Source organism: Bombina bombina, chromosome 4 (genome assembly GCF_027579735.1).
Source record: "Bombina bombina isolate aBomBom1 chromosome 4, aBomBom1.pri, whole genome shotgun sequence".
Classification (NCBI taxonomy): domain Eukaryota; kingdom Metazoa; phylum Chordata; class Amphibia; order Anura; family Bombinatoridae; genus Bombina; species Bombina bombina.
Genome location: NC_069502.1, coordinates 568575848 through 568592421, shown reverse-complemented (window position 1 = coordinate 568592421; position 16574 = coordinate 568575848). Strand labels below are relative to the sequence as shown.

Genomic DNA, 16574 nt, shown 5'->3' with positions numbered 1-16574 from the left:
TTCAAAGATCCTATGGATAAAAAATTAGAGGGTTTGCTTAAAAAGATGTTTGTTCAGCAAGGTTACCTTCTACAACCAATTTCATGCATTGTTCCTGTCACTACAGCAGCGTGTTTCTGGTTCGATGAACTAGAAAAGGCGCTCAATAATAATTCTTCTTCTTATGAGGAGATTATGGACAGAATTCATGCTCTCAAATTGGCTAATTCTTTCACCCTAGACGCCACTTTGCAATTGGCTAGGTTAGCGGCGAAAAATTCTGGTTTTGCTATTGTGGCGCGCAGAGCGCTTTGGCTAAAATCTTGGTCAGCGGATGCGTCTTCCAAGAACAAATTGCTCAACATTCCTTTCAAGGGGAAAACGCTGTTTGGCCCTGACTTGAAAGAGATTATCTCTGATATCACTGGGGGCAAGGGCCACGCCCTTCCTCAGGATAGGTCTTTCAAAGCCAAAAATAAACCTAATTTTCGTCCCTTTCGCAGAAACGGACCAGCCCCAAGTGCTACGTCCTCTAAGCAAGAGGGTAATACTTCTCAAGCCAAGCCAGCCTGGAGGCCAATGCAAGGCTGGAACAAAGGTAAGCAGGCCAAGAAACCTGCCACTGCTACCAAGACAGCATGAGATGTTGGCCCCCGATCCGGGACCGGATCTGGTGGGGGGCAGACTCTCTCTCTTCGCTCAGGCTTGGGCAAGAGATGTTCTGGATCCTTGGGCACTAGAAATAGTCTCCCAAGGTTATCTTCTGGAATTCAAGGGGCTTCCCCCAAGGGGGAGGTTCCACAGGTCTCAATTGTCTTCAGACTTCATAAAAAAACAGGCATTCTTACATTGTGTAGAAGACCTGTTAAAAATGGGAGTGATTCATCCTGTTCCATTAGGAGAACAAGGGATGGGGTTCTACTCCAATCTGTTCGTAGTTCCCAAAAAAGAGGGAACATTCAGACCAATCTTAGATCTCAAGATCCTAAACAAGTTTCTCAAGGTTCCATCGTTCAAAATGGAAACCATTCGAACAATTCTTCCTTCCATCCAGGAAGGTCAATTCATGACCACGGTGGATTTAAAGGATGCGTATCTACATATTCCTATCCACAAGGAACATCATTGGTTCCTAAGGTTCGCATTCCTGGACAAGCATTACCAGTTTGTGGCACTTCCGTTCGGATTAGCCACTGCTCCAAGAATTTTCACAAAGGTACTAGGGTCCCTTCTAGCGGTGCTAAGACCAAGGGGCATTGCAGTAGTACCTTACTTGGACGACATTCTGATTCAAGCGTCGTCCCTTCCACAAGCAAAGGCTCACACGGACATTGTCCTGGCCTTTCTCAGATCTCACGGGTGGAAAGTGAACGTAGAAAAAAGTTCGCTATCTCCGTCAACAAGGGTTCCCTTCTTGGGAACAATAATAGACTCCTTAGAAATGAGGATTTTTCTGACAGAGGCCAGAAAATCAAAACTTCTAAACTCTTGTCAAATACTTCATTCTGTTCCTCTTCCTTCCATAGCACAGTGCATGGAAGTAATAGGTTTGATGGTAGCGGCAATGGACATAGTTCCTTTTGCGCGAATTCATCTAAGACCATTACAACTGTGCATGCTCAGTCAGGACCCCTGAAAGCTCAGGGTCTTTGGTCTCGGGAAGAATCTCTTCTCCCGATAAATATTCTGGAACTAAGAGCGATATTCAATGCTCTCAAGGCTTGGCCTCAGCTAGCAAAGGCCAAGTTCATACGGTTTCAATCAGACAACATGACGACTGTTGCGTACATCAACCATCAGGGGGGAACAAGGAGTTCCCTGGCGATGGAAGAAGTGACCAAAATCATTCAATGGGCGGAGACTCACTCCTGCCACTTTTCTGCAATCCACATCCCAGGAGTGGAAAATTGGGAAGCGGATCTTCTGAGTCATCAGACATTTCATCCGGGGGAGTGGGAACTCCATCCGGAAATCTTTGACCAAATTACTCAATTGTGGGGCATTCCAGACATGGATCTGATGGCCTCTCGTCAGAACTTCAAGGTTCCTTGCTACGGGTCCGGGTCCAGATCCAGGGATCCCAAGGCGACTCTAGTAGATGCACTAGTAGCACCTTGGACCTTCAAACTAGCTTATGTATTCCCGCCGTTTCCCCTCATCCCCAGGCTGGTAGCCAGGATCAATCAGGAGAGGGCATCGGTGATCTTGATAGTTCCTGCGTGGCCACGCAGGACTTGGTATGCAGACCTGGTGAATATGTCATCGGCTCCACCATGGAAGCTACCTTTGAGACGAGACCTTCTTGTTCAAGGTCCGTTCGAACATCCGAATCTGGTCTCACTCCAACTGACTGCTTGGAGATTGAACGCTTGATCTTATCAAAGCGAGGGTTCTCAGATTCTGTCATTGATACTCTTGTTCAGGCCAGAAAGCCTGTAACTAGAAAAATCTACCACAAAATATGGAAAAGATATATCTGTTGGTGTGAATCTAAAGGATTCCCTTGGGACAAGGTAAAAATTCCTAAGATTCTATCCTTTCTTCAAGAAGGTTTGGAGAAAGGATTATCTGCAAGTTCTTTGAAGGGACAGATTTCTGCCTTGTCTGTGTTACTTCACATAAAGCTGGCAGCTGTGCCAGATGTTCAAGCCTTTGTTCAGGCTCTGGTTAGAATCAAGCCTGTTTACAAACCTTTGACTCCTCCTTGGAGTCTCAATTTAGTTCTTTCAGTTCTTCAGGGGGTTCCGCTTGAACCCTTACATTCCGTTGATATTAAGTTATTATCTTGGAAAGTTTTGTTTTGGTTGCAATTTCTTCTGCTAGAAGAGTTTCAGAATTATCTGCTCTGCAGTGTTCTCCTCCTTATCTGGTGTTCCATGCAGATAAGGTGGTTTTACGTACTAAACCTGGTTTTCTTCCGAAGGTTGTTTCTAACAAAAACATTAACCAGGAGATAGTCGCGCCTTCTTTGTGTCCGAATCCAGTTTCAAAGAAGGAACGTTTGTTGCACAATTTGGATGTAGTTCGTGCTCTAAAATTCTATTTAGATGCTACAAAGGATTTTAGACAAACATCTTCTTTGTTTGTTGTTTATTCTGGTAAAAGGAGAGGTCAAAAAGCAACTTCTACCTCTCTCTCTTTTTGGATTAAAAGCATCATCAGATTGGCTTACGAGACTGCCGGACGGCAGCCTCCTGAAAGAATCACAGCTCATTCCACTAGGGCTGTGGCTTCCACATGGGCCTTCAAGAACGAGGCTTCTGTTGATCAGATATGTAAGGCAGCGACTTGGTCTTCACTGCACACTTTTACGAAATTTTACAAATTTGATACTTTTGCTTCTTCTGAGGCTATTTTTGGGAGAAAGGTTTTGCAAGCCGTGGTGCCTTCCATTTAGGTGACCTGATTTGCTCCCTCCCTTCATCCGTGTCCTAAAGCTTTGGTATTGGTTCCCACAAGTAAGGATGACGCCGTGGACCGGACACACCTATGTTGGAGAAAACAGAATTTATGTTTACCTGATAAATTACTTTCTCCAACGGTGTGTCCGGTCCACGGCCCGCCCTGGTTTTTTAATCAGGTCTGATAATTTATTTTCTTTAACTACAGTCACCACGGTATCATATAATTTCTCCTATGCAAATATTCCTCCTTTACGTCGGTCGAATGACTGGGGTAGGCGGAGCCTAGGAGGGATCATGTGACCAGCTTTGCTGGGCTCTTTGCCATTTCCTGTTGGGGAGGAGAATATCCCACAAGTAAGGATGACGCCGTGGACCGGACACACCGTTGGAGAAAGTAATTTATCAGGTAAACATAAATTCTGTTTTTGGAGTTTCTGTTTTATGGATAACTAAAAGGCCTGAGTTTGTTAACCCTGAAAATTTAAATTTCAGTGATTTCTGCAATTACTGGTGTCAAATGGGCCATGGAGGGTTCTGAGAGTGTCTTTCTTTGGTTTTGTCTGCTTTTATTCTGTCACCATTAGAATCTCTACATTCTGTTACTTTGTGGTACCTTTCTCTGAAGACTGTTTTTTTTCTTCCTGTTACTTTGTCTAGATGAGTTTCTAAGTATCAAACTCTTTTTCAACTGATTCACATTATACATGTTTTCACCAAGACAAGGAAGTCCTTCGTACAGTATCGGAGTTTGTTCTTAAAGTAGTGTCAGCTTTTTACATGAATCAAGAGATTGTCCTTTCCACCTTCTGTACAGACAAAAAAGTATTTTCAGGGTCAGTATATTCATATGCTGATGTGGTGAGATGTCTTTGTATTTAACTGGAAAAACAAAGAACTTTCGTAAAACATCTTGTTTGTTGGTTATTCCCTTTGAATAAAAGGAAAGGCTGTGCAGACTATTGCTGTTTTTGTATCATCACAGCTTACAAGCTTCAGCAAGTTCCTGTTCCTGATGGCATTAAGGCTCACTCAACTAGGGCAATATCCCTGTCTTGGGCTTTGCAGGCTAATTCTTCAGTTTCTGAGATTTGTCAAGCTGCAGTTTGGAAGAGTCTGTATACCAGAGGTGCCCAAACAGGTAGATTGGGATCTACTAGTAGATCCAGAAGGCGCTGCTGGTAGATTGCGGCCAATGTAATCAAAATTATGTGGTCAAGTTATGCGATCTCAACACTGGGGCATGAGTAGAGTATGGTTGCTATGGATACCGCTTTATTTGCTGCAGTGTGTGAAGGGGCAGGTCATTAAACAGTCTGATGACCTGACACGAAAAGTGCTACCGGATTGGATCTTGAGGGACATCAGTTTCAACCAATCAATGCAGATGATTTTTTAATGACCACACAATTGGCCTATCAAAAGCATGGTTGAGTGAGTACTCTCCCAATGGATATGGCGGTATAGTATAGTTAGGAGGGTAAGCGTCAATATAGAAAAAGTAAAGGCGGAGGCTGCTGTGCTATGATAAAGGAACAAGTCTGATGTCTGGCAAATTAACTTGTTGATCCAGTAAGAAATGGTCTGCATGGCCCGCTATTGAAATTTATTTGTGTAAGCCTCACTGGGTCATATCAGGCCAAGCCTGCGGCGCAAAGTAAAGGGGGTCAGTGGCAGTAATTTGAATGCAGTGTTTTGTAACATGGCACAAGGGGTTGCTCCGGTTAACCCGAATAAAAGTCAGTGCTACTTTTGTCATCAGTATTAATCTGTTGTATCTTTATGCTTTTGTACATCCATGTGTTGCTAAATCATGCAACCTTAAAGGGATATAAAACACACACTTTTTTTTTCTTCATGATTTAGATATAGAACATGCAATTTTAAACAGCTTTATAATTTACTCCTATTATCAATTTTTCTTCATTTTCTTGGTATCTTTATTTGAAAAAGCTGGAATGTAAAGCTTAGGAGCCGGCCCATTTTTAGTGGGTATATCTCGTTGAGCTGGTCATTTGAAAAGTAGATCCCAACACAAAAAAGTGTGGGTTCCCCTGCTGTATACCATTTGTGACTCATTACACGTTGTACATTCTTTAGTTCTGTTCTAAATTTGGAAGAAATGTTTTGTCCTTTGTTCTTTTTGCAGCATATATTTTGTAGTTCTGTATTTTTCCCACCCTTTGTTTACTACTTTGTAACCTCTTCAAGTCAATGGGGATCCAATTAAGGCCCATTTATATTTGGATCCCCATTTATACCCCCCCCCTTTTTTTATAGCATTTTGGATTCATCTTTTGTCCAAACTGAACTAGTAATGGTGTATTGTTAGGGGTTTGCTTATATTTGTGTCTTTGGGCTAGGCCTATTTCTGTCCCACACCCTTCAGGGAATGAGGTTCTTCAAACCAATTATGATCCAATTATAAGTTAGCTGAGCTATAGAAATTACATTTTTATCTGCCGTTCTCAATTTTCCTGTCCCATCAGATTTTAAATCTTGTACTTTGTTTGCATTTAATATTTTAGTGATAGACTAATCCATAGTGCAAGGCAGATTTCCTGAATCAATACTGTCACATTATTTTCATTCTCACACTCTTGTGAAGTGATATATTAAGAACTTGTGAAGTATGTGCACTTTTAAAGTAGTCAAACACCCAACAGTCTTCAGATGTCTCTCCCTCTCCTATATGTGTACTTATTCTTCCTGCCAGCATCTGTTCTCTTTCTACATATTTGGTATAAATTAGTGTTATCTGCAGCCATTTTCCAAGCTAGGTTCTATGTATTTTGTTCTATGTGCTTGTGTAGCTATTTTTTCTGTTCATTGAATTGAATAAATCTCTCTGAAATGGCACTGAACAGATGTATAACAGAGTACACACAATAGCGCTAACCCTATAAGTTATATGATATTATAATATCTATTTTGTAATTGTTATGTATATCACATAGATGTCTATTAGTTATATAAGACCGCAACACACTGGTATTTGCAATAAATAATAATCAAAAAGTATAGGACATATATCGATCCTACATAAGCAAGAAAGAAATATATACAACACACAAATGAGTGTAAAACAAATGAGTCCTGCAGCTCCTCTTTGAAGGCAGATCCACAAGCCTTGTGTTGTAAAAGGTCTAAAGGAATAAAAAAGGGGAGAAAAAGTGCAGACTCAAATGTAGAGTAAAAACAATTTGATTTAATTCACATCTAGCAAGTGGAAACACAAGATTAAAAATGTACACAGGAACATAACGCAATCAATATGCGTGACAAACAGGTAACTTAACCCCTTCACGTGGATACACAGCGTACGGCTCCAAACGACTGCAGTCCCCAGGTCCTGGGTAGAAGATGTTGATTTGCAGTCCAAAGTCGATAGCGGTATTGGCAATAGTTATCCAATTGTTCCGGACAAAGTGTGGGCCATACGTAACAAGTCTTTGAGCCTTTGAGGCAGAGAAATCCGAAAAGACCCGGGTTTGAAGTCGCAAAAAACTTTATTCCAACAGAGTGACGTTTTGGGGTTTTACCCCCGTCCTCAGACTCAAACTCTGAAATGGGTTTGCTATTTTGCTGGCTAGTTCTTCCTCAAATATCGGTGAGGACATTTTATTTCTATCACCAGCCATGTTCTGGTAGTAACCCTCCAACTTAGAATATATTTTACAAGTCATATTTATGGTTGGTTGTCAGGTCCCCCCCTATGTTGATATGATATACAATATAAATGCCTGGCCAAATATTTATTTATTTTGTCTTGTGCCTTCATTGTTTCTCTCAGATGTATGTTTTGGTGTTTTTTTACTTTTCTTTTCTCTCTCTTTTCTAAGCAGGTTCTAGCTTAGCTATACATGAACTGTTATGAAAAGGAGGGAAGGATAAAGGAAAAATTAATACTATAAAAATGATTCTGCGATTTTCTACCTACTCACTCTAAAAGCACACACAGCAATACTGTAGTTGAAATACCATTATGTAAAGACATTGATTTATTAGAAGTATGAGTTTGGTTTTAAGTTAGTATGTTTGTTTGTTTTTGAGGCTGTCATTATATATTCACAGGAAGAACCTACAGTCTGACCTTCACAATTTTGTATCTTTCTGCTTGAAGCACACACCTGTTTCCCCGGAGAAATTTCGAGCACATTGGCACCTTATACAACAGCCTGAGGTATTGTACTTTTGTATGACACTAACGTACGCTATACAAAACTTTTAGGGCTACCCAAGTTTTACCTACAATTCGTTTATGGCTAATAAATTACTGTCACTAATGGGCAAGGGAGACTACCAAATCTTTTGTTCCACAGTGCTTCCAGTTTTGTTTGGGCAAACATTCTAGAAATGAATGCTTGATCATAAATTAGTTAAACATGTATACCTGGTGCAGCATATCAAAGGGACAGGAAACCCCAACATTTTCTTTCATGATTTGAATAGAACATACCATTTTAATAAACTATCCAATTTAGTTCTATTATCAAATTCGCTAAATTCTCTTGTTAACCTTTGCAGAAGAAACATTGGCAGCTAGCTGTACACATCAAGTTAGCCATTCACAAGAGACAAATTTGTACTGGCACCAATCAGCAACTGACTTACACTAGTGTAGGATATGTACGTATTCTTTTTCAACAAGGAATACTTAGAGAACAAAGCATCTTTGAAAATAGAAGTTAATTTGTGTCTGAATCATGCAAGTTTTTAATTTTGACTTTTCTATCCCTTTAAGTTCAATACATATAAAATCCATGTGGTGTGGTTATTTTTAAAATATTTATTTAAATTCATATCAAAAGGTACTTTCTATAGCTTACTGTTATTAAAGGGACATAATAGTCTGTTATACAAATACATTATAAATAGCAAACATGGTAAAAACAACCAACATCTTTGAGACTACAGATATTCTTGACATCAGGTATATTGTTTTTGTATAGCAATTTATACATGCAATACAGCATATCCCCATGGACAGATAAGCTAATATGCAGTCTTATTGAGTTTCACTTTTTTGTAACGGGCTATGCACTTATTTTGTTAGCTGCTGAGACTGACACTAATACTGGTTACATTTTATCCTTTAAAAGTATGAATTGAAGTGCAATAATAAGTCATTTTGCTGTGTGCAATGAAAACCTTAATTGTGCAGCACTTGTGTACTATACATGCAGTAGTGTATGTGCAGGTTGTTCATGTAAGTTTCTATTCATTAAAACAAAAAATGCAACACTACTCAGCACAGTAATATTCAGTTTAATGTCCTTTAAATACAATTTGTCTAGAAGGAGGCATAACATGCCATGTCTTTGTATGAAATATGTATTATATAACATTTTATAGAATGCTGATTTTTTTTATGGGCTAGTTAACCTCTTTATTCCCTGTTTTGTCCATATAGTTGAGCTCAGGCAGTATTACGCTCTTGTGGTCTGAGCTGGCGGCCAGTGTATTTTCATCCTTCTGGAATAGCACAATAACCACCGATCCAGATTATTGGTCATCCTGGAATCTTGCTCCTTCAGGAGAAGGAAAAATGCTTAAAACACTTATGGAACCTTCTGTGAAGGTTGGTGTGTGCACATGACCTGTTATATTAGTGCTATGGATATTGTACAAATTCATCCTTAATAATTAGTCATATATGCTTGAAAAGATTTACACTTAACAGTCATAAATAAACTAGAAGTCTCTATGTTGATGTTTGTTGATAAAATATGGTCAATATACCTAGATGTGTCTTCACCTGATGATGATTTTTAAAATATTTTTACATTTTGAGGTCTTACAGGTTTTTTTTGTTGGTCTTTAGGGTCCTGGTATTTTAAACAAGGCTGTCTTCTCAAAATGCTTCTGTGAAGTTCTGACAAGTAGCAACAAGGCTATACCTTGGGATGTGAATGGGCTTCCTCTACTCTTATCGTCCCATGTGTCTTTAGGAGAGTGGGTGGAAAGAGTAAATCAACTGCAAGACTTAAGTTCAGTGCTATGGAGCAACATGGCTCTCTCTTCTGCAGCTAACTTCAGGTGCGCCGCATGCAATTATTTTCAGATATATTACTATACCATAGTACTGTCATAAGATCAATTATGGTACAAATGTATGTAGCTTACATACATATGAACTGTAATTGATCTTGTTTCAGTACTATTCTATAGATTCTTAGTTTATTAAAATAAAATATAAAGATAGATAGATAGATATATGTATATGTGCAAAGCCCATAGGGAAAATTACAAAACAAAATTATAAATACTACACATAGATAGCATGGCAAGCACACAGCTAGATTAAAATTAAAATTGAAAAGTTGTTACAGCATTTGGCCAAATGATGATCGGCCTAGGACCACATCGAGGTCTCTTCCTCCATGGGTCCCTAGCCTACAGCCACTCAATGCATGCATTCAACCAAACACACTGAGATACAAACAAGGGTGATACTTGCCCTTTGTGAATTTTGCAGGGTCGTGGGAAAATTACATATACAGTGGATATAAAAAGTCTACACACCCCTGTTAAAATGTGATGTAAAAAAATGAGACAAAGATAAATCATTTCAGAACTTTTTTCACCTTTAATATGACCTATAAACTGTACAACTTGATTGAAAAACAAACTGAAACTTCTAGGTGGAGGGAAGTAAAAAAAAATATGGTTGTATAAGTGTGCACTGGGGATGTAGCTGTGTTTAGAATTGAGAAATCGCATTCAAAATCATGTTAAATAGGAGTCAGTAAACACCTGCCGTCATTTAAAATGCCTCTGATTAACCCAAACTTAAGTTCAGCTGTTCTAGTAGGTCTTTCCAGACATTTTCTTAGTCGCAACCTACAGTAAAAGCCATGGTCCGCAGAGAGCTTCCAAAGCATCAGAGGGATCTCGTTGTTAAAAGGTATCAGTCAGGAGAACGGTACAAAAGAATTCCCAAGGCATTAGATATACCATGGAACACAGTGGAGAAAATATGGTGCAACTGTGACATTACCAAGAACTGGACGTCCCTCCAAAATTGATGAAAAGACGAGAAGAAAACTGGTCTGGGAGGCTGCCAAGAGGCCTACAGCACAATTAAAGGAGCTGCAGGAATATCTGGCAAGTACTGGCTGTGTGGTGCATGTGACAACAATCGCCCATATTCTTCATATGTCTGGGCTATGGGGTAGAGAGGCAAGACGGATGCCTTTTCTTACAAAAAAAAACATCCAAGCCCAGCTAAATTTTGCACACACATCTGAAGTCTCCCAAAAGCATGTTGCAAAAGGTGTTCTGGTTTGATGAAACCAAGATTAAACTTTTTGGCCATAATTCCAAAAGAGATGTTCGGTGCAAAAACAACACTGCATATAACTAAAATAACACAATACCCACAGTGAAGCATTTTGGTGGCAGCATCATACTTTGGGTCTGTTTTTCTTCAGCTGAAACTGAGGCCTTAGTCAAGGTAGAGGGAATTATGAACCGTTCCAAATACCAGATAATATTGGCACAAAACCTTCAGGCTTCTGCTAGAAAGCTGAACATGAAGAGGAACTAAATCTTTCTGCATGACAACGCCCCAAAGCATACATCCAAATCAACAAAGGAAAGGCTTCACTAGAAGAAGATTAAAGTTTTGGAATGGCTCAGCCAGAACCTGAATCCAATCGAAAATCTGTGGGGTGATCTTAAGTGGGCTGTGCACAAGAGATGCCCTCACAATCTGACAGATTTGGAGTGTTTTTGCAAAGAAGAGTGGGCAAATCTTGCCAAGTCAGGATGTGCCATGCTGATAGACTCATACCCAAAAAGACTGCGCGCTGTAATAAAATCAAAGGGTGCTTCAATAAAGTATTAGTTTAAGGGTGTTCACACTTATGCAACCATATTATTTTAGTTTTTTATTTCTACTTCCCTCCACCTAAAAGATTTTAGTTTGTTTTGCAATTGAGTTGTACACTTTATAGGTCACATTAAAAGGTGGAAAAAGTTCTGAAATCACAGAAACATGACATTTTAACAGGGGTGTGGAGACTTTTTTTATATATACTGTATGTATGTGTATATATATAGATATATTTATATATCAACATCATAACTTGCTTAATTACTTTTGAAAAGGTAGTTACCAGATTATCCAAAACAGTATCAGTCTAATTCGTAAGTATTCGGATTGTAATGTGAATCGTTCTTTTTTCTTTCTTCAGTGTCTCTATCAATCTTTTTTTTTTTTTTTTTTTTTTTTTTTCTAATATCCTCATTTTACGTTTTCTATTTTTCCAGGAGCACAGATTCCAAGCTTCAAGGCCTTCTCTTATATCATCTATTTGTAGCTCTCAAAGACATTGTCCCAAAAAGCCTTCAGGAAGAGTTTCTACAGTATTGTGATCATCTGCCCACCAAAGATTTGTCTGCCTATCACTATATTCAGGATGTTATGAGAGAGTGGATGAGTCAGAATCGGCTTCCAGAAGATACCCTCAAGCTCTGGCTTGCTTGTTTACAACAATTCTATGAAGATGTAGACGGCATGGTACAGATGTCAGAAACTGCCCAAAGAGGAGTTTTATGGGTGAATATGGGCTTACTGCAGTTAAATATTTGGCTACCTCAGACCCTTTTTGATCCTGCCGTAAAGAGAGAATGCAAGCTAAAATATGCACAAGAAGAGGTGAGTTTACTGCTCCATCCAAAGCATATTTTAAAATTCCTCTTAGCATTGACATACAATTCTTATTTACAATTTGCACTCTAAATTCATATGCATTCCATTATTATTATTATTATTATTAATAATAAAAAAAAAATCCTTATTCATTCATAAAATTGTCTGAAAACTCTTTCCAAATCATTAAAATGGTATCCGGAGTCTCTTCTCTAACTAGACTATAGAATACATCAATTTTAGTAAATTTTAAAATATTTTATGTTTGCACCAGAAACGGAATACAACATTAGAAAATAAATCTGAATAGAAGGCAAATATTTTATAGCATCTGCAATTTAGCAAAACTTGCATCATTTTGCAATCTGAGCATAAAACATTGAAAAGCATCTTGAGTTGTATTTATCGTATCTCCTTTTCTTTGGCCACAGATACATGAATCACTGTGTGTATGTTTGAAGGTCATTGTTCCATTCATTTCTAGAAATGCACACCAGTCTCTCTAAAACGAATGAAAAGCTGCAATTTTCATATTTACATTACAGTGAAATTATGCAAAAGCAATAATGAAAAGTGCATGACCCCCTCAACCACCAATCATAATTCTTTACTGTTGCCAACAGCACCAGGTGTCCCTAATCACCACTTGTATGAAGTCTTTCAACAGAGCCTGGTACCATAGATTGAAGAGTTTAAAGGGATAGTCTGCTTGAAAATGTGTATTGTTTAAAAAGGATAGATAATCCCTTTATTACCCATTCCCCAGTTTTGCATAATAAACATTGTTCTATTAATACAGTTTTTACCTCTGATTACCTTGTATCTAAGCCTTCTGCAGACTGCCCTATATCTCAGTTCTTTCGACAGACTTGCATTTAAGCCAATCAGTGCTGACTCATAAATAACTCAATGGGAGTGAGCACAATGTTACCTATGACACACATGAACTAGCACTGTCTAACAGTTTAGAAGTCCATTTTTTGCCTACCTAGCTTTCAAAAAATAATACTAAGAGGAGAACCAAGTAAATTTGATAAAAAAATAATTGGAAAGTTGTTTAAAATTGCAGGTCCTATATAAATCATGAAAATGTAATTTCTCCAACATTGGTGTGTCCGGTCCACGGCGTCATCCATAACTTGTGGGAATATTCTCCTCCCCAACAGGAAATGGCAAAGAGCACAGCAAAAGCTATCCATATAGTCCCTCCCAGGCTCCGGCTCCCCCAGTCATTCTCTTTGCCGCTCTAACAAGTAGCATCTCCACGGAGATGGTGAAGCGTATGTGGTGTTTAATTGTAGTTTTTTATTCTTCTATCAAGAGTTTGTTATTTTAAAATAGTGCTGGTATGTACTATTTACTCTAAAACAGAAAGAGATGAAGAGTTCTGTTTATAAGAGGAGTATGATTTTAGCAGCAGTAACTAAAATCGATTGCTGTTCCCACACAGGACTGTTGAGCTGAGAGAACTTCAGTTGGGGGGAACAGTTTGCAGACTTTTCTGCTTAAGGTATGACTAGCCATTATTCTAACAAGACTGTGTAATGCTGGAAGGCTGTCATTTTTCCCTCATGGGGATCGGTAAGCCATTTTCTTAGACTCAAACAGAATAAAGGGCTTATTATGGGCTATAAACTGGTAGACACTTTTATGGGCTAAATCGATTGCTTTATTTAGGTATTACATGCAGTTTGAAGTTGAATTTCACACTTTTATAACTTTGAGGAACGTTTTTTACGCCAGGCACTTGTTTAGACACCTTCCCAGTCAGGAAGGGCCTTTCTCTGTAGTAGGCAGAGCCTCATTTTCACGCCATTACTGCGCAGTTACTTTTGAGAACAGTACATGCTACTGCATGTGTGTGGGTCTGGAATTCACTGAAAAGGTTCCTAGAAGGCTTCATTTGGTATCGTATACCCCCCTGGGATTGGTGAAGTCGCAGCAAAGGCTGGGGCTGGGACTGTAAGGGGGTTAAAATTGTAAACGGCTCCGGTTTCCACATTTTAAGGGTTAACAGCCTGATATTTGGGGTGCAATACTTTGAATGCTTTAAGACACTGTGGTGAAAATTTGGTAAAGATTGGATAATTCCTTCATAGTTTTTCACATATTCAGTAATAAAGTTTGCCCTGTTTAACATTTAAAGAGACAGTAACGGTTTTGTTTTAAAACGGTTTTTGTGCTTTATTAACCAGTTTAAGCCTGTTTAACATGTCTGTGCCTTCAGATAGATCATGTTCTGTATGTATGGAAGCCATTGTGACTCCCCCTTCTAATATGTGTGATAATTGTGCCATAGCGTCCAAACAAAGTAAGGACAGTACTGTCACAAATAGTAAAGTTGCCCAAGATGATTCCTCAGATGAAGGAAGTAGACATAGTTCTACATCATCTCCTTCTGTGTCTACACCAGTTTTGCCCACGCAGGAGACCCCTAGTACTTCTAGCGTGCCAATGCTTGTTACTATGCAACAATTGACGGCAGTAATGGATAACTCCATAGCAAATATTTTATCCAAAATGCCAGCATTTCAGAGAAAGCGCGATTGCTCTGTTTTAAACACTGTAGAGCAGGAGGGCGCTGATGATAATTTTTCTGTCATACCCTCACACCAATCTGAAGTGGCAATGAGGGAGGTTTTGTCAGATGGGGAAATTTCTGATACAGGAAGAATTTCTCAGCAGGCAGAACCTGATGTTGTGACATTTAAATTTAAATTAGAGCATCTCCACGCATTGCTTAAAGAGGTTCTATCTACTCTGGATGATTGTGACAATCTGGTCATCCCAGAAAAATTGTGCAAGATGGACAAGTTCCTTGAGGTCCCGGTGCACCCTGATGCTTTTCCGATACCCAAATGGGTGGCGGACATAGTTAATAAGGAGTGGGAGAAGCCAGGCATACCTTTTGTCCCTCCTCCTATATTTAAGAAATTATTCCCTATGGTCGACCCCAGAAAGGACTTATGGCAAACAGTCCCTAAGGTCGAGGGGGCGGTTTCTACACTAGCCAAACGCACGACCATTCCTATTGAGGACAATTGTGCTTTCAAAGATCCTATGGATAAAAAATTGGAGGGTTTGGTTAAAAAGATTTTTGTACAGCAAGGTTACCTCCTTCAACCTATTTCGTGTATTATTCCTGTCACTACAGCGGCGTGGTTCTGGTTCGAGGAACTGGAAAAGTTGCTCAGTAGGGAGACTCCGTATGAGGAAGTCATGGACAGTATTCACGCACTTAAGTTAGCTAATTCCTTTATTTTAGATGCCGCTCTGCAGTTAGCGAGATTAGCGGCGAAAAATTCAGGGTTTGCAATTGTGGCGCGCAGAGCGCTCTGGCTAAAGTCTTGGTCGGCGGATGTATCTTCCAAGACAAAATTGCTTAATATCCCTTTCAAAGGTAAGACCCTTTTTGGGCCAGAATTGAAAGAAATTATTTCAGACATCACTGGGGGTAAGGGCCATGCCCTCCCACAAGATAGGTTTTTCAAGGCTAAGAATAAGTCTAATTTTTGTTCCTTTCGCAATTTCAGGAACGGACTGGCCTCCAACTCTGCAGCCTCTAGACAAGAGGGTAACGCTTCCCAGACTAAACCAGCTTGGAAACCGATGCAAGGCTGGAACAAGGGTAAACAGGCCAAGAAGCATGCTGCTGCTACCAAGACAGCATGAAGGGGTAGCCCCCGATCCAGGACCGGATCTAGTAGGGGGCAGACTCTCTCTCTTTGCTCAGGCTTGGGCAAGAGATGTTCAGGATCCCTGGGCACTAGAAATAGTCTCTCAGGGTTATCTTCTAGAATTCAAGGAACTACCCCCAAGGGGAAGGTTCCACATGTCTCGCTTATCTTCAAACCAAATAAAGAGACAGGCATTCTTACATTGTGTAGAAGACCTGTTAAAGATGGGAGTGATACACCCAGTTCCAACGGTGGAACAAGGTCAGGGCTTTTACTCAAATCTGTTTGTAGTTCCCAAGAAAGAGGGAACTTTCAGACCAATTCTGGATTTAAAAATTCTAAACAAATTTCTCAGAGTTCCATCGTTCAAAATGGAAACCATTCGAACGATTTTACCTACAATCCAGGAGGGTCAATTTATGACTACCGTGGATTTAAAGGATGCGTATCTACATATTCCTATCCACAAAGATCATTATCAGTTCCTAAGGTTCGCCTTTCTGGACAAGCATTACCAGTTCGTGGCTCTCCCATTTGGGCTAGCCACTGCTCCAAGGATTTTCACAAAGGTGCTCGGGTCCCTTCTAGCGGTTCTAAGACCAAGGGGTATTGCAGTGGCACCTTACCTGGACGACATCCTAATCCAAGCGTCGTCTTTCCAAAGCAAAGGCTCATACAGACATTGTTCTAGCCTTTCTCAGATCTCACGGGTGGAAGGTGAACGTAGAAAAGAGTTCCCTGTCTCAGTCGACAAGATTTTCCTAACAGATGTCAGAAAGTCAAAGCTTCTAAACGCTTGTCAAGTTCTTCACTCTATCCTGCAGCCTTCCATAGCTCAGTGCATGGAAGTAGTAGGATTGA

At 39.7% G+C, this 16574-nt stretch overlaps 1 protein-coding gene across 1 annotated transcript in view; it reads left to right on the top strand.

Annotated features, from left to right (window-relative positions):
- Nucleotides 1–16574, top strand: part of MDN1 (midasin AAA ATPase 1) — a 1255339-nt gene that overhangs the window by 886536 nt on the left and 352229 nt on the right. Inside the window, 4 exon segments of the mRNA XM_053710546.1 lie at nucleotides 7455–7563; nucleotides 8794–8961; nucleotides 9205–9419; nucleotides 11655–12042. Of these exon segments, the coding sequence (XP_053566521.1) occupies nucleotides 7455–7563; nucleotides 8794–8961; nucleotides 9205–9419; nucleotides 11655–12042 (880 nt within the window).